The sequence below is a fragment of the Phocoena phocoena genome, chromosome 16 (assembly GCF_963924675.1).
Source record: "Phocoena phocoena chromosome 16, mPhoPho1.1, whole genome shotgun sequence".
Taxonomy (NCBI): domain Eukaryota; kingdom Metazoa; phylum Chordata; class Mammalia; order Artiodactyla; family Phocoenidae; genus Phocoena; species Phocoena phocoena.
The window spans coordinates 60,902,533-60,921,353 of NC_089234.1; the positions used below are offsets into that span (position 1 = coordinate 60,902,533).

Sequence of the window (18,821 nt, forward strand, 5' to 3'; positions counted from 1 at the left end):
GCATGTACTCTGTGCCAGGCACTGTGACCTCTGCTCCCTCCCAGGCCATGCCCTAGAGCTGGGCAAACTGCTACCTGCCACCAGAGCCTGGAGGGAAAGGCCTTGGGCTGACCTTGGGGTGTTTTACACTCAGGGCTTCTCTAAGATCACAGCTGGATAAAGGTTCTGCTGCTAAAAATATGTTTCAATACCTACTTTTATTTTTATTTTTTAGCTTTGAGGTATAATTGACAAATTATTTTATACCTTTATTATACAATAAAATTATTATGATAATATATTATATTGAGGTATACTTGACAATGGAAAGGATTCCCACTATTGAGTTAATTAACCACCCATCACCTCACAGATTTGTCCTTTTGTTCCTTGTTGGGTGAGAACACTTAAGTTCTACTCTCTCGGCAAATTTCAATGGTACGGTACAGTGTTATCAACTATAGTCACCGTGTTATACATTAGATCCTCAGACCTTATTCATCTTATAACAAAGTTTGTACCCGTTGATCAGCCTCTCCCTATTTCCCCCTGCTCAATACCTTGGTACTAGGTATTTTTTGAGGTTCCTTTTAAAGTTCTTGGATTCTGTGAAATCTATTCCATTCTGTGTTCTTTACGATAAACCCGAATTTCAAGAAAACGCCAATTTGTGTCCAGTATATTGAATTCAGGAAGGCAGAGAAGTAAATGATATATTCCAAATGATTTAAATGAAAAAAAGTGTTTATACCCAAAGGGTTAAGATCTCAGTTATCCAGAAAACTTGGTTATCCAGAAGGAAGCCAATTCCAGGGGCTGTGGCAGCCTGCTTTTAAGGACAGGCTCTTGTACACACTGCTCCATTCAGTCCCCACTCTGTTCAGCAGACTGTGTGTGGACCTCTGTCTTCTCACCGCCCTGGCCAGGCTCCAAGAGCAGCACAGGTTGTCGGGGGACATGTGTCTAATAAATGGAAAGGTACACGCCGAGCTATGTAACCCCCCCTCTAACCCAGGACCGATTCCAGGGCAGACCCTGCCCTGTGTCCTGAGCCACTCCTCCCGACAACTGCATTTGTCGACTCCTCACACTTATCACGTATTGTATCTTCATAATGACCCTATGACGTAGGTGCTATTATTACTACCACCCCCAATTTACAGATGGGGAAACTGAGGCACAGAGAGAGTGAACAGCTCACCCAAGGCTTCACAGCTAAAAGAGCGGCGAAGTTAGGATTTGAACCCAGTGCCGGCTAGTCACATCCTTCGCCTCAACGTGTTCTTGCTCCTAAACCAAGAAGAGAACTTGTTCTCAGAAGGAATGGTTATTCCAGGGCAGAGGAGACCAAAACTTCTCATAATAAGCACACCTCTCTCCTCCCCTTTCAGGGACCAGAGAAGGCGGGGAGGCACCCATAAGTCCCCTTTCATTCCACCAAGAAATCATCACCACCACACATGGTATTACTAGACTATAATAACTGCAGCTCAGTCTGGGGAGCAGCTGACCAGATGCCATCAAGCCCCTTGGTGAGGCGTGAGTGTAATGTAAAGACCCTAGCAGCCCAGGTCACCGTGTGACCAAACAGCAACCTCCTGGGGCCTCGGCATCCTCATTTGCCAAAGGAAAGGGTTTGGGGAAGCAAAGAGGGTAGGGCTGCATCTGCCAGGCTCACCTCCCAGCCTGGACAGTGCCTGATACATGGCAGGTGCTTCACAAATGCTTGGAAAATGAAGGAACCAATTCTAGTAAGAAGGGGGTGGTGGAGAGATAGGGGCAAAAGCGAGGAGAGCGGATTCTAAGGGAAAGGGAGGGGCGAAAAGAAGGAGAGAGGGAAAAGGAGGGGAGAGGCTAGGAGGGGCAGAGGGGTCAGCAGAGTGGGCTGCGCCAAGCCACAAGGGGGGTTCCCTGCCCCTGAAGGTCACATCGGGACCCTGGGGACAAGCCCTCCACGTCTATGTGCCCTATGGAATTGCACTCGGACTGTTAGGGTGGGAAGAACCCCCGAGGTCCCCCTGTCCAGTCCTCTTCACCCTGAGGCTCAGGGAAGTTAGGTGACGAGCCCCTGGGAACAAGATAGAACTGTCTTCTCTCTCCAGGCAGATGCTGGCCTCTACCACCCCCGCTGAGTCCCCACTCCCTCCCCGAGTGGACTGAGCACAGCCATGGTTCCCACGGTGACCCCTCTCCCCAGGGGCCTCTTGCTGCCCGCCCAGGCCGCCGATGCTAACCGGGGAAGATTTGTGAGTCCTTTAGTGCCACCGTCTAATGACCGTATGAAATATGTATGCCTGGTGAAGAGGAGAGGGAGAACTTTCATTTTTCACGTGCACGAAGCAGAATAATATGAAGATGAAGAGCTACTTCTGTGCGCCTGCCAGGGTGGGAGCAGCCAGCACCAACACAAAGGGCCTGGTCAGGGTGCTCCGGCCAGCGCCAGGCTGCTGCGGGGCCTGATAGGGGCCTGCGCCCAGAGAAGGCAACAAATCTGCCCACTAGGCGGCCCTACTGAAGGCCCTCCTCCTTTACATGCATTCTCAGCCCTGTACTTGGGCCTTTGCTGCCAGCTCCGGCCTCATCTCCGACCACGTGCAGGCTGGACCATGTGCGGCTCCCGGGCCTGACCGGCTCTGCTCACGCTGCGCCCTCTGCCGGATCGCCTCCTTCCTCTCCCACCTGGCTCACCCACACCTGTCCTCCTGGCTCCCCAAGGTTGGGTTAGGGCTCCACCCTGCTGGAGATATTCCCAGCTGTGACCGCTCTGTGGAACTGGAGCTGTGGGCTGATGTGTTTCCCACCCCAGGAGGCTGCGGATCCCCGAGGCCAGGGTGGGACACGGGGCCTGGACATCAGGGCGGCTCAGGAAAGCTCCTATATCCATCATCTACAGGTACACCTGCGTCCACATCCACACCACATAGGTACGTATACTGTTTCATTTTGACCACACGCATACGTGGCAAGTACTGTTAGAACCCTCTCCTCCCTGTCTGTAACAAACAAGGAATCAGAGGCAGGATGATAAGGAACTCTCCCAAGATTTCATAGCTGGTAAGAGCCAGAGCTGGCCTCCAGATCCCTGTGTTGAAAACCGTTTAGCAGCTTGTGACATACGCCCTTGGAGCAGCGTCCTGTGGAGGCCTAGGAGCCGCTTGGCCGTGCTGGCCAGCCCAGTAGGGGGCGCTGCCGGGGCCTGCTCCACTACCCACCCTGCAACCTGTCCCACCCAGGCAGGTCTCTGTCCCAGCCCCACTCTGCTTGTTACAGCACTTTTCACAACAACCTCCTTCCCAGGACCTGCTTTGCTCCTAAGCAACTGAAAAATCAACAAACGAATCACGTGCCAGACAGACAGTGACCCTCGGGCCCACTTTAGGAAGGAGGGTTTGAGAAGTGGCCTGTGCAGAGAGAACAAATGTCCTCCTCAGGCCATGAACACCCTTCCTCCTGCCACGTTCTGGGACGTTCTGTCTCCGTGCAGGGTCACTTCCGGGATCTCACTGCCGCTGCCCCCCTCTCTGATGCCTCTGTGTCCCCGTTACTATTCCACCTGGGCTAGAATCTCACCCACAGGTACACACTAGCACATCTTGCCACTTGCCGTGACTCTCATAAGATGGCCAGGTGTAAGAAGTCAAAACCAATGGCTACAATGATCTTCCTCTGCTCAAAGACCTTCAGTGGCTCCCCACTGCTGCTGAATTAACTTCAGACCGGCACCTGTCGTCAAGGCTCTGCAGAGCCTGGCTGGCCTTGGCGATTTTGTTCCCATTTCTCCCTGATGCACCCAAACTGTCCCCTCATTGCCTGGTTGCATCATCCCTTCATTCCGTAACTGCTGCCCACCCCTCCAAATGCCCCCCTCCCTTAGGGAGCTCCCCGGCTGCTTCCTGTTCTTGACCTGAGACCCCCTGGCTGGACCTGTTTTAGAATACTCAGCAGTCTGCTGTCCCTGAAACCTTGCTTGTGTACGCCCCGTTCCCTCCCCTTGACGGACAAGTCTGTACCTAACTTATTTTTGTATACTGTGTTGTGCTTGGCACAGGGCTCAAAATCTTCACCAAATTTAGTAAAATCTGGGATTTCCATTGCCAGACATTGAGGGCCAGCATGACCTTCCTTCTGGGGGGCTAGTGCTCCCATCAGCAAACACCTTGGTGGGCCGTGAGCAGCCAGAGTGGGGCTCCTTAGGTTGCCCAGGAGGCAGGGCTGGGGTTTATAAAGCATCTCCAGTAAGTCTCCCAAGCTCAGGTCTCTCGTCCAAGTTCCCTACTGGCCAAACCTTAGAGGCAGGTGGGATGGAGGGTGGGGGGAACACTCACTGAACAGCCCTCACCGTCAGCCTGCAGGCAGGTGCAGAGCAGGTGGGAAGGACAGCGTGGGCGTGGAGGGGCAGGTGGGGGGGCGCCTGGCACACCACAGAAAGAACCTTCACCGAGATGATGATCGGACTCGCGCTCAGTCACGTGCTCAGTAAATACTTTCTGAGCTTTTCCAATGTGCCAGCTACTGCGCCTGGCTCTGAAGCCACAGCCATCAGCATGACAATGCCCTTGCTGGAACGTGACTTATAATCAGAAAGGGGAGGCAGACAATAATGGAGGAGAGCAATAGCTAAACAACAATTTCAGACAGTGGTAAGAACTGTGGGGAAATACAGCAGAAAATGGGCTAGCGGGTGACTGGGTTGCTATCTTAGGTTGACTAGCCCTGGAGAAGATCTTTGGCACAGTGTATCTGGGTCTACAGGACAGTCACGGGCTGGACACCGAGAAGCCTGGGAGGTCCTGGTGAGAACCGCTCTCACTGAGGCCCGGAGGCGGCTCAGAACGTCTGTCTCCCCCAGTGGAAGCGTCTGCAGCCCAGGAAGACCGGCCGGCGGGTCAGCATCTGTCCCCGCGGTCAGCTCATGGGAGAGGGTGCCGCCGGGACTGGCTGCTGCCCAGCGCCTGATTTATAAGGCATCTCCTCCGATTCTCCTCAACACTGGCATTACCAGCAGAATGAATTCCCTCATTTGGGCCTTTATAATTGCATCCTCGAGTGCTTATTTCTGTAATGGACAATGCCGGCAAAAGTGTAATTTTCTTCTGCTGACAAAAAAGAAAAAAATAAATACACACGGCGGGGGGGAGAATTCCAAAGGTTAAGACAAGGTGAGCCTGCAGTGGAGGAATAGCCACATCCCCAGACCAGCCAGGCTCCTGTCAGAAACGTCCGATTTTCCCCTGGCTATATGGGGTGGGAGGGGCTCAGATGACCCCCTGCCATTTCCCTTTGAGCACTTACTCACAGTGTCAGGCACTGTGCCCAGCATTTCTCATGCTTTAGTTCACTCTGTCTTCCCAAAAGTCCTATAGGAAGGACTTTCGGGAAGTCCTCCCCTTTGGGAAGCACCAGTATTATTTCTATTTTACAGATGGAGGGAACTGAGGCTCAGAAAGGTCAATCAACTTGCCCAAGGTCAAACAGCCATGGTACCAGGACATGAACCCAATACAGTCAACTGCAAGGCAGGTGCTCTCAAACACTCCCCTCCCCCATTGGCGGGGCTGGAGGAGGGGCGTCCTCCTGCAGTTTGGGAGCTCAGCCATGGGATCCAGGGTGCTCCTACCAGGTCAGTGTACTCACCCTGTAGATGAGGCCCCAACAGGCAGTCTTTTCCTTCTTGTCACAGGCTCTCCCCCAGTCTCTGCCTTGAGTGGGTGGGCTCCAGCAATTCTGCTTGTGCCCATAAGCAGGGGATGCAGGGGTCCCTGGATGTCATTTCCCAGGATGCAGGCCCTTAGCCAAGATCCTTCATCCTCAAAGGTTCCCCCCAATCCCATCCCACCCAAGCTTGGTCTTGGTGTGTGCAGGTGGCTCAGGGCCTAGACTGGGGGAGGCTGTCATCTGCTAAAGGCCGGGGCAGGCTGGCTGGCTGTGGGCACCCTTCTGACCCTTGCAGGGCTCTTCACCCAGCACCCTGTGGATATAGCTCTTCCTTCAACTTGGATGCCAGGGCTCTATGCTCAGCCCAGCTCCCTGACCTCTGATGCTCATCACAACATCTCATGCCCACTCCCAGGAATCCACCATTTCAACAACGATCAGGTCCTCTTGTCTCTTTGTCTCCTCCCAAGAGCCCCCTTCTGACCCAGCCTGTTCTGACAACGAACAGTGGCCATCTCTCACCATCTTCCATTCATTTGCCCTGAATCTGCCTTGCTGACACACCATCCCCATGGATCCCTGCACCTCCCTGTTGTCCCTCATCATGGCCTTGCAGACGCCCATCTGCTGACGTTGGGCCTTATGCCCCGACCTGACCCCCACCTGCTCTGGCCTCCTGCTGGGTCTGCCTCCAACTGCTGCTCATCGGATGCCGCTGCTGCACGCTGGCCCCCTGATCCCCTCCCTGGGCCAGATGCCCTCCTCTCTCAGGTTTCTAAACACCCTGTACCCTTCTTTATAGCTAGAAAGTCCTACCCTGTGTCTTCTTTTGTCTACCTGTGCCCTCTCGCTTCCCTACCTACTTCTCTCTCTCTTCACACACACACACACACACACACACACCCTCTCTCTCTCTCTTCCTTTCTGTGTCTCAGGCAGCCCCCAATACCTCCCTGTCCCACCCCCACCCTCACATCCTCTCACAGAAACCTTCTCTCTTTTCCTCTGTCTCAGGTGGACCCCAACCTGCTACGTACTCACACGCAGAAACTCATGCACATCTGCACCTACCCTCAGTCTCAAGCAGCCCCCACGCCCACCTGAGCCTCATCCCCGGGGACCCCTCCACGCCCCTTCCCCAGCCACCTGTGCACCTCTCCCTGCAGGCCGGCAGCTGGCAGGCACGCACTCAGTCACTCCCCTCCGGCGTCCACACCCCCGTCACGCACGCTCGCCCGGATGCCCCGCACGGGGCTTCTGCTCTGAAGCAAGGCGGACCCAGCTGCCTTCCCAGCGGCCCTGGGTCCCAAGCAAACGTGGCAGGCAGCGGGCACCGGCGAGCAGTTCTGCTCCCGTGCACAAATCTGCAGAGAAGGGCACACGGTACAATTTGTTCAGGAAACAACAGCAATGTTTGACATGTCATAAGGATTGATGGAGCAGAAATTTACACGGGAGAATGCATTTTTAAACAGCTCCACGGAGCCCCAGTGCTTCACTGGTAGTGATTTCCACATTCATCATTCGCTGAGCTCCTCTGAATAACTCCTTAAACTACGAGAGATTAACTGCACTCTTGCAAGCTCTGGGGAGGCTGGTGGGAGGCAGGAGGTACTCCTCTGGAGGAACCTGGTAGCCCAGAGGCTCGGGTGACCTCCACTTGGCCTGATTAGGCCCATGGGGCCCGGTCTTGTCCCCTGTTCCCACACTCCCTCCCATGCTGTGGACGAGTGTTTCAGCTTCTCTCTAGGATGCGAGGTAGAAGCCAATGGCCAGGAAGTATCATCTGGACTGCCCCACACTTCCGGGCAAACGCTCGGTGTGTCAGTTTCCCTCGTCCTCTCAGAAGGAAGCTATCTAATCTGAGTAGGAAGCCAGGGGTGATGGGTGAGGGCATGGTGAGGACATGGTGAGTGCTGGGTGGGTAAAATAAGGTTTGGTTGGAAGCTGCTACTCTGAGCACCTTCGTGGGGATCCCTGGCCAGGGGGGATGTCACACTCCTGGGAGAAGAAATGATAGCATCTGTAAGGAAATGTCTCCCATTGGACTTCGTGTAGCGATAAGAAGAGGAGTGCTCCAGGTGGGCAGTGGGACCAGGGAGTGAAGCAGAGGGTACAGGAGAGATCCCGGGGAGGCTGCGGGTCATAGGAAGAAAGATGCATTCAGGAAAGCCCTTGGTCCTGCTCTCGGTCTTCTGAGTGTGCAGAAGGCCTTAGGACAAAAGGGTGCTACTGGGGAGGCTGGGGACAGAGACTCAGAGCACATGGTCAGGTGAGTCGCTGAGTGGGAGGGCAGTTAGGAAAGGGTGGGGACTCGGTGGGTGGTGGGGCTCCCTCACGTTCCATCGTGGACCTGGGGTGGATGGCCACCACTCCATCACACGTGCCCAAGCCGCATCACTCATCTTTCATAGTACCGAGTGCAGAGAAGGCCTCAGGATCTCTCTCAGCCCCACCTTCCCTATGGGAGTCAGCAAACAGTGGGATGTGAGTAAAGTCTCTCTGCTATGTCTGTTGGGCTCTCTGCCCCTGGAGGGTCAGAAACCTGCTTCTCCCTGGGAGGCACAGTACAAGACCAGGCACCAAGGGCCTCAAAAGGATGTGTGGCTCTGTGTAGGGTCATGAAAATCCCTTCAAAATGGGAGCGTGAGATCTGGGTTCTGGTCCAGCTTCTGCCCAACCATCCAGCTGTGGGACTTTGAGGAAGACACTGGGCTTCACGGCCTATGTGCACAGCCTCCTGACCCATCTGCCCGCTCCTCCTCTGGTGCTAGCAGCCCATCTTCCACCAGGGCCAGAGGGGATGTCTGACCACACGAGACACCATTCTCCAGCTTAGAAGGCTCCCGGGGCATTGAAGACAAAGCCCAAACTGCTTGCCATGCCCCTGAGGCCTGATGTGGGCCAGCCTCTGTGGCCCCTGACCTCCTCTCCTGGCCCATCTGCCAACAACTACAGTAACACCCACTCTAACCCTCAGTTTCCTCATCTGTAAAAGGGGGCTAATAATAGTACCTGTCTCATGGAGTTGGAGTGGGGATTTTAGAAGGTACTGAAGCAACGTGCTTTAGACCAGTGCCTGGCACATAGGAGCCGCTGTCTAAGTGGAGCCAGTACTTGTCTATCCACCCCTGATTCTGACCACTGTTTCCAGTCCTCCGCAGACATGCTCCTGCTGAGCCCTCTCTCAGCCTGGCCCTCCCGCCTGGGCTGTGCCAGCAGCTGGCCGGGTGGAGGGGGAGGAGAAGTGGCACTGAGCCCTACCGGAGAGGGTGCTCCAATGGGGGCCAGACCTGAGCCCCGCCTATTAATGTGTCCTTCTGTGGCTGGGGAGGGATGAGAATTGGGCTGACAGGTGCACTCAAGGTGTGGGGTCCCCGGCTTGCTTGTTATTGCAGATACAGTGTTGTTCTTGGGCTCCTCCACCCCCTTCTTTATTTCTATCTTATTTTAAAACCTGGAAATAAAAATTGATGGGGAGCAAATTGCTCTGGCCAGCGGCTCTGTGCTTAAAGGAGTTGTCACAGGAAAGCAATGGCGGGATGTCAAGGGCTGTCTGGGTGGCCGCAGCTGCCTGTGTCCCATGCCTGGCACTGCCTGGTGGTCCCCAGGCCAGCTTGCAGGACAAGCATGGGGTCCCCCGGAGGCAGGGGGATAAGTGCAACCACTGCCTTGCTGAGTGTCAAGCTATGGGCCTGGCCTGGCACTGTGTGAGAAATGTGACACGATTTGTCCCTAATCCTGCAAGCAACCAGCAAGATGGGGTCACAGTCCCGTTTTACAGATGAAGCAACTCCAGCTGATATGACTGCAAAACGAGTAACACAGCTCACTCTTGTTTAGTCCTTACTGGGTCCCAGGATTTATTCTAAGAAATCTACATGTATTAGCACATTTCATTTCCACTCCCACTCCATGAGATAAGTACTAATACTACCTTTTTCTTATGAGTGTGCAAAGTTCCCAGCTGGGGCAGAAGTTACTGGTGCCACACACGCCCCCCTGTGCCCACCTCCACACACCAGGGGCTGCTTTAGTGGAAGCGTCCATGCCTCTCTTGGCCTGTGAGCTTCCTTCTCAAAGGAGCAGTTGGAATGAGGGGGTGTCCACTTCCCCAGAAGCTGTCCCCAGTCAATGGGGGCTAGAAGTCGATGGACCAATACCCCAGCCTCCTCGCCCTGAGCTTGGATAGCTCAGACACAGCCCTCCCGTTGATTTCCCAGCGGACAGAGGTCCAGAAGCCCCCGTGATAACCGGCTTCACGGCGCCCCCTTGAGTGATCTCGTCTCACCTCCCACTCCCACCTGAGTTTCCTGGGGTCACCTCCCAAGTAAACTGCCGGTCCTTGAGTCCTTGTCTCGGGGTCTGCTTCTGGAGAGCCAGACCTTAGACACAAGCCTCAGGCTGGACACTGGACACGCAACGGTGAGCCTGGCAGTATGTTCCCAGCCCTCAAGGCACTCAGAGTGGCCAGTGGCTCAGGGATGGCTGTTAGCGGGCTCAGGGTCCTGGAGTTGGTCACCGGCAGAGTTGGGACTCGAACCCTCGTCTGTCTGACACTCGCACACACAAATCAAAGAGGAAAAAAATTCCGCTCCTAGCCCTTCTACAATGCTGCCCCTTCTTTTATGCCATTGGATTTGAGGAAGACTCAACTGAGTGCCTTTAAAAAAAGAAAAATCACATCTGATCATCAAACAAAGAAGAGTGGGATGCAGAAAGCCATTTTCCCGGGGATGCAGGAGGGTGGCTGGGAGTGAACGAGATGTTCACAGTCAGAAGGGTCTTGAGGCCTCTCTGGGGCCAGTTATCAGGCTGGGATTATGTGGTAGAGGATGAGAAGGGGAGGGTGCCAGAGAGATGTGGGGACAGACACTGCGGCCGAGCCTCAGTTAAGTGGGGCCTTGGGTGCAGAGGAGATGGAAGGAGGAAGAAAAGACAGTCCAATCAGCCCCCTGGGGATGTAGCCAAACCATGGCTGGGAACACCTCCCCCCACTGCTGGACCTCACCACTGTATCCTTGCCCGGAGTCTGACCCCCTCCCTCTTCTTCCCTGCCCCCATGGGGTGCAACAGGCAGCTCCAGGCCTAGTGGAAAGGTGAGGAGAGGTACCTGGGTGGGGACTGGTCCCCACCCATGTGCCAGGACACATCCTCACTCAAGGTGACTTAGAGCCGGGTGACACGCCCCCGTGCCTGCTGCCATTGGCGGGCTCCGATTGGGCCATCACATGCAGCTCACTAATGAACCATTTTGATTCCACATCCTCCTGTTGTCTCCCTAAATGGCAAGCCACACATCTGATAGATTAAATACCCACACAGTTGCCCGCCTGACATCTCCACCACTCCGCCTGCAGGTCCCTAAAGAATTTTACAGCCCCACAACGACAGAAGAAATTAAGGTCAAAGTCAGACAAAGGAACTATAAATCACCCGTGATCCTGAGACCAGCAGAGGGCTACAGCCCCAGCCCCTCACTCACATGGGCCAGTCCAGCCCAGGGCTTGACGGTGAGACAATCAGATTTTGTGTATCAGCGCAGGCTGGCGAGGGCGTGCTGGGAGCATTCACGCCCGAGAAGCAGCCTCTGTCCACAGACATTTGGATTCACTCACTCCTCTGCTCATCCCGCCTCCGGTATTTAGAATGTTCTAACTCAGACTGAGAAATGCCCTGACAGGAGAGCAGCATATCTCATTTATAAAGACTTGCTTCCCAAGGAGTTCAAAACATTCTAGCCACGTTGTTCTAAAATTGTCCCAGAATGGGGAGAGGGTCCAGCAGCCTTCTCTCCATAGAGAAACTGAGGTTCATGGAGGAAAGGGGTTTACCCAGGGTCCTTCAGCAACTTGAAGTCCCTGACCTTCTGACCCGAAGGTTGCAGGTCTTGTTACAATGGGAGCCTAAAGGGCTTTTTTTTGTGTGTGTGTGTGTCCTGGTCCTGTTTCTCCTTTGGGCAGGGGGTACCCCCTACAGGTGGCTGGGCAGACAGAGGGGGGTCTGGGCCTTGGGTTCAGCTTGGACGTCAGTCGGTCAAGTTCAGTTTCCAACCTGTCATACCTCTTGGCCCCATAGTTTCACCAGGGGAGTCTCAGGGAGGGTTTCAGTCTTCATGAGGAGGCTGTGTTGCCTCATGGTGAAGGGGAAGGACGTTGGTATCCTAGAGACAAGGGTTCATGCCTCCGCTCTGCCCCCTCCACAGGTGCGACCTTTGGCAAGCAGCTAAGTACTCTGAATCTCAGGGCTCTCATCTATAAGATAAGGACACTAATTTCTACCTCACCGGGCTGTCATGGGGATCCGATGAGATAACACACAGAAGGGGGTCAGTTTGGCACCAGGTACTCAATACTAGTGCCTGTTATTTGTTTAGCACCTACTCCACGTCAGGTGCTTTGCCAAGTCCTTAACATTATCCCCTTGAATCCCCACAACAAATCCATATGGAGCTATCGTGATCACCATTTTCCAAGAGAGGAAACTGAGGCACACACAGGTTATTTGGCAGAGACTTAAACATCTATACTCCCTTTCTCAGCTGAGCAGAAACCATGCTTTTGAGGGGGTAGAACACTACCTAGCTAAAATACTACATTTCCCACCTTCCTTTGCAGCTAAGCACAGCCACACAACTAAGTTCTGGCCAACGAGATGAAAGCAGAAGTTTGCAAGGCATTTCCTTTGGAAGTCTCCATAAAAGGAAATGAGAGTGCTTTGTCTCATTTTCTCCATTCTGCAGCTTGGAATCTGGATGTGAAGGCTGGAGCTCTAACAACCATTTTGGATCATGGAGATGAGGGCCATACGCTAGGAATGGTGAAGGAGAGAACCTGAAGGAAGCAACCAAGGCTGCTTACCTCTAAACAGCTTTTAAATGTGAGAGAAATGCACTTTGATTTTGTTTAAGAAAAGATTTGGGGGGTTTGTGTTAGTGGTAGCTGTATTGAGTCATTGCCGATACAAGTAACCTATTCAAAGTCATAGAGCTCAGAAATGGGTGAATCAGAATAAACCTGGATCGTGTAAGTCTGGAGGCTGGGGTCTTTATCACTCTGCCCCCTGTAGTGAGCACTTGAGAAACATGAGATATCATTATCATCATCATTACATTAGGGGAGAAGATTCCTTCTTAGGTTACCATACGTTAATTGGTCATAAAATCAATTTAGTGGGTCATGACTATCATTAAAAAAATAAAAAAGAAATCTAGTAGGATGAAACAGAAAATACTAGGGTGAAAACTGTAAGACATTGATGAAAGAAACTGAAAACGACACAAATAAATGGAAAGATATTCCATGGTCATGTACTGAAAAATTAATATTGTTAAAATTTCCATACTACCCAAAGCAATCTACAGATTCAATGAGATCCCTATCAAAATTCCAATGGAGGGTTTCCCTGGTGGTGCAGTGGTTGAGAGTCCACCTGCCGATGCAGGGGACACGGGTTCGTGCCCCGGTCTGGGAAGATCCCATATGCCACAGAGCAGCTGGGCCCGTGAGCCATGGCCGCTGAGCCTGCGCATCCGGAGCCTGTGCTCCGCAAAGGGAGAGGCCACAATAGTGAGAGGCCCGTGTACCGCAAAAAAAAAAAAATTCCAATGGAATTTTTCACAGAAACAGAGCAGACAATCTTAAAATTTGTGTGGAACCACAACAAACCCCCAATAGCCAAAGCAACCTTGAGAAAGAAGAACAAAGCTGGAGGCATCATGTTCCCCGATTTCCAACTACAAAACTATAGGAATCAAAACAGTACGGTACTGGCATAAAAAGAGACACAGATCGATGGAACAAAATAAAGAGCCCAGAAATAAACCCACGTATATATGGTCAATTAATTCATGACAAGGAGGTAAGACTATACAAATGGGAAAGGACAATCTCTTCAGTAAATTGTGCTGGGAAAACTGGACAGCCATGTGAAAAAGAATGAAACTGGACCACTATCTTATACCATACACAAAATTAACTCAAAATGGGGATAGGGATCAAGATGGTGGAGGAGTAGGATGGGGAGCTCACCTTCTCCTGCAGAAACATTAAAAACACATCTACATGACATTTTTTCCCTTAAATTCCATATATATGTGTTAGCACATGGTATTTGTCTTTCTCTTTCTGACTTACTTCACTCTGTATGACAGACTCTCGGTCTATCCACCTCATTACAAATAGCTCAATTTCATTTCTTTTTATGGCTGAGTAATATTCCATTGTATATATGTGCCATATCTTCTTTATCCATTCATCCGATGATGGACACTTAGGTTGTTTCCATCTCCGGGCTATTGTAATTAGAGCTGCAATGAACATTTTGGTACATGACTCTTTTTGAATTATGGTTTTCTCAGGGTGACAAAGCAAGAGAGAGGCATAGACATATATACACTACCAAACATAGCTTCCCACTAGCTATCTACCTTACGTTTGGTGCATAGCACAGGGAGATCAGCTCGGTGCTTTGTGACCGCCTGGAGGGGTGGGATAGGGAGGGTGGGAGAGAGGGAGACATAAGAGGGAAGAGATATGGGAACATATGTATATGTATAACTGATTCAGTTTGTTATAAAGCAGAAACTAACACACCATTGTAAAGCAATTATACTCCAATAAAGATATATATATAAAAAAACACATCTACAAGTGGAACGATTCACACAGAACATCTACTGAATGACAGCAGAAGACCTCAGACTTCTGAAAGGGTAAGAAAACCTCCATGTAACCAAGTAGGACAAGAGGAAAAAGAAAAAGAAAGGAATCGGTGACAGGGCCTGTGCCCCAGGCAGAGAGCTGTGAAGGAGGAAAGGTTCCTGCACCCTGGAGAGTCCCTGCATCAGCAGGTAGATCAGCCTGGATAGAGGGGAACTTCGGAGCCCAGGAGGAGAGCACAGCAACCAGTTTGCAGAAGGCAAAACAGAGAGTAACCTGCACTGTAACTTGCCGCCCTGCACTCCCCAGCCTCAGACGTTCATCTGTTGGTGTAGGTAGGGGCTGGGTGCTGAAGTGCAGGCTTCAGAGGTCAGACCCAGGGAGAGGACTGGGGTTGGCTTCACCAAGACAGCCTTAAGAGGCTGGACTGTGGCAACTGAGGGGGTACTTGGAAGAAGCCAGGGCCCACCAGAGAGGTGCCATTATTGGGGGGGTGCATGAGGAGAGGGGCAGGACGACTGTAAGAGCTTCTTTCCCTGTGAGTATTCCCAGGCAACAGGACACCACCTACAGGAGCTCTGGGGGTGTGCGTGAGCTGTTGCTGCTATTCTGGGCTCCAGAAGTGGGCACGGGCCACCGGTATGAGACCTGCAAGCAGGCACCAAGCGCTGCACTGCTATCCTGGGAGTGCACAGAGAGCAGCCACCCCTAGGAGACCCGTGAGCAGGCACCAAGGGCTGCCCCACTGTCCCAGGAGTGTTCAGGGACCACTGCACCTGCACACCCCATATCAAAGCGATAACGGCCAACACACGCTGAGGAAAGAGACAGCCAGCATCAAAGCTAAAATCAGCCCCTCAATTCTGAAAAAGATGGCAGAGTAGAAGGACTTGAGCTCACCTCCTCTCATGAAAACATCAAAATCACAACTAACTGCTGAACAACCATCAACAAAAAAGACTCGAACCTAACAAAAAAGATATTTTACATTCAAAGACAAAGTCACAATGAGATGGTAGGAGGGCACTTTTGTGACAATCAAATCCCATACTGCCCAGGTGGGCAACCCACAAACTGGAGAATAATTATATCGCAGAGGTTCTCCCACAAAAGTTAAAGTCCTGAGCCCCACGTTAGGCCCCCCAGCCTGAGGGTCTGGCATCAGGAGGAGGAATCCCCAGAGCATTTGGCTTTTTTGGGGGGGGTGCTATGCTGTATGGTTTGCAGGATCTTAATTCCATGACCAGGGATCGAACCCAGGGCCCTGGCAGTGAGAGTGCTGAGTCCTAACCACTGGGCTGCCAAGGAATTCCCCAGAGCATTTGGCTTTGAAGGCCAGCTGGGCTTGAGTGCAGGAGCTCCACAGGAATGGGGTAAAAAGACACTCCACTCTTAGAGGGCTCACACAAGGTTTCACATACACTGGGACCCAGCACAAAGCAGTGACTCTATAGGAGCCTGGGCTAGTTCTACCTATGAACCTTGGAGGGTCTCTTGGGGAAGTGGGGGTCAGCTCTGGTTCACTGAGGGGACAAGGACACTGGTGGCAGAGGCCCCAGAGAATACTGATTGGCACGAGCTCTTCCAGAATTCGCCATTTTGGCATCGAGACCTAGAGCAGCCTACAGGCTCCACTGCTGGAATGCCTCAGGCCAAACAACCAGCAGGATAGGAGAACAGTCCCACCCATCAGCATACAGGCTGCCTAAAGTTATACTGAGCTCACAGCCACCTCTAAACACAACCCTTGACATGGCCGTGCCCAATGGAGGGACAAGACTCAGCTCCATCAACCAGTGGGCAGGCACCAATCCCTCCCACCAGGAAGCCTACACAAGCCCCAGGACTAACCTCAACCATGAGGAGACAGACACCAGAAGCAAGAAGAGCTATGATCCTGGAGCCAGTGGAAAGGAGACCACAAACACAGAAAGTTAGACAAAATGAGATAGCAAAGAAATATGTTCCAGACAAAGGAACAAGATAAAACCCCACAAGAACAACTAAATGAAGAGGAGATAGGCAACCTACCTGAAAAAGAATTCAAAGTAATGATAGTAAAGGTGATCCAAGATCTTCAGAAAAAGAATGAAGGCACAGATTGAGAAGATACAAAAGTAGTTTAACAAAGAGCTAGAAGATCTAAAGAACAAACAAACAGAGATGAACAATACAATAACTGGAATGAAAAATACACTAGAAGGAATCCATAACAGAATAACTGAGGCAGAAGAACAAATAAATGAGCTGGAAGACAGAATGATGGAAATCACTGCCATGGAACAGAGGAATGAAAAGAAATGAGGACAGTCTCAGAGACCTCTGGGACAACATTAAATGCATGAACATTCACATTATAGGGGTTCCAGAAAGAGGAGACAAAACAAGCCTGAGAAAATATTTGAAGAGATTATACCCAAAAACTTCCCTAACATGGGAAAGGAAACACTCAAGTCCAGGAAGCACAGAGAGTCCCACATATGATAAACCCAAAGAGGCACATGCTGAGACACATATTAATCAAACTGACCAAAAATTAAAGATGAAGAAAAAATATTAAAAGCAACAGGGAAAAGCTACAATATACAAGGGAATCCCCATAAAGTTATCAGCTGATTTTTCAGCAGAAACTCTGCAGGCCAGAAGAGAGTGGCATGATATACTTAAAGTGATGAAAAAGAAAAAAACCTACAACCAAGAATGTTCTAACCAGCAAGGCTCTCATTCAGATTTGACAGAGAAATCAAAAGCTTAGACAAGCAAAATCTAAGAGAATTCAGCACCACAAACCCAGCTTTACAACAAATGTTAAAGGAACTTCTCTAGGTGCAAAAGAAAAGGCCACAACTAGAATCAAGAAAATTATGAATGAGAAAGCTCACTGGTAAAGGCAAACATAACACAAAGGTAAGAAATCACACACACACAAATATGACATCAAAACCAGCAACTGTGAGAAAAGGAGAGTACAAATACAGGATATTGGAAATGCACTGTAAATTAAGAGACCAGCATCTTGAAACAATCTTGTACATATACAGACTGTTATACCAAAACCTCATGGGAACCACAAACCAAAAATCTACAATCCCCCCAAAAATCTACACACACAAAAAAGAAAAACCAATCCAAACAACACTAAAGATACACATCAAATCACAAGAGAACAAAAGAGGAAGGGAAAAAAACGACCTTCAAAAACAAATCCAGGGGGCTTCCCTGCTGGCGCAGTGGTTGAGAGTCCGCCTGCCAATGCAGGGGACGTGGGTTTGTGCCCTGGTCTGGGAGGATCCCACATGCCACGGAGCGGCTGGGCCCGTGAGCCATGGCCGCTGAGCCTGTGCATCCAGAGCCTGTGCTCCACAACGGGAGAGACCACAACAGTGAGAGGCCTGCGTACCGCACAAAAAAAAAAAAAATCCAGAACAATTAACAAAATGGCAATCAGAACATATATATCAATAATTACCTTAAATAAAAATGGATTAAATGTTCCAACCAGAAGACATAGACTGGCTGAATGGACACAAAAACTAGATCCGGATATATGCTGTCTACCAGTGACCCACTTTAGATCTAGGGACACATACAGACTGAAAGTGAGGGAATGGAAAAAGGTATACCATGCAAATGGAAATCAAAAGAAAGCTGGAGGAGCAATATTCACATCAGACAAAATAGACTTTAAAATAAAGACTATTACAAGAGACAAAGAAGGGCACTACATAATGATTGAGGGATCAATCCAAGAAGAAGATATAACAATTGGAAATATATATGTACCCAACATAGGAGCACCTCAATATATAAGGCAAATGCTAACAGCCATAAAAGGAGAAATCAGTAGTAACACAATAAAAATGGGGGACTTTAACACCCCACTTTCATCAATGGACAGATCATCCAGACAGAAAATCAATAAGGAAACACAGGTCTTAAATGACACATTAGACCAGATGGACTTAACTGATATTTATAGAAGAGTCTATCCCAAAGCAGCAGAATACACTTTCTTCTCAAGTGCACATGGAACATTCTCCAGGATAGATCACATCTTGGGCCACAAATCAAGCCTTGGTAAATTTAAGAAAACTGAAATCATATCAAGCATCCTTTCAGACCACAATGCTATGAGATTAGAAATAAACTACAAAAAAAAAAACCTATAAAAAACACCAACACATGGAGGCTAAACAATAAGTTACTAAACAACCAATGGATCACTGAAGGGCTCAAAGAGGAAATCAAAAAATACCTGGAGACAACTGACAATGAAAACACGATGATCCAAAACCTTGGGACACAGCAAAAGCAGTTCTAAGAGGGAAGTTTGTAGCAAGACAATCTTACCTCAGGAAACAAGACAGATCTCAAATAAACAACCTAACCTTACAGCTAAAGCAACTGGAGAAAGAAGAACAATGAAAACCCAAAGTTAGTAGAAGGAAAGAAATCATAAAGTTCACAGCAGAAATAAATGAAATGGAGATAAAGAAAACAATAGAAAAGATCAATGAAACTAAAAGC

The 18,821-nt window shown here is 50.5% G+C and overlaps 1 protein-coding gene across 1 annotated transcript in view; it reads right to left on the bottom strand.

Moving 5' to 3' along the window:
- Nucleotides 1–18,821, bottom strand: part of LOC136136048 (cadherin-23-like) — a 323,908-nt gene that overhangs the window by 93,747 nt on the left and 211,340 nt on the right. The window contains exons 11-12 of the mRNA XM_065893923.1: nucleotides 3,097–3,199; nucleotides 2,944–2,972 (exon numbers count right to left, since the gene is read on the bottom strand). Coding sequence (XP_065749995.1) covers nucleotides 2,944–2,972; nucleotides 3,097–3,199 — 132 coding nt within the window. The remainder of the gene's footprint in view (nucleotides 1–2,943; nucleotides 2,973–3,096; nucleotides 3,200–18,821) is intronic.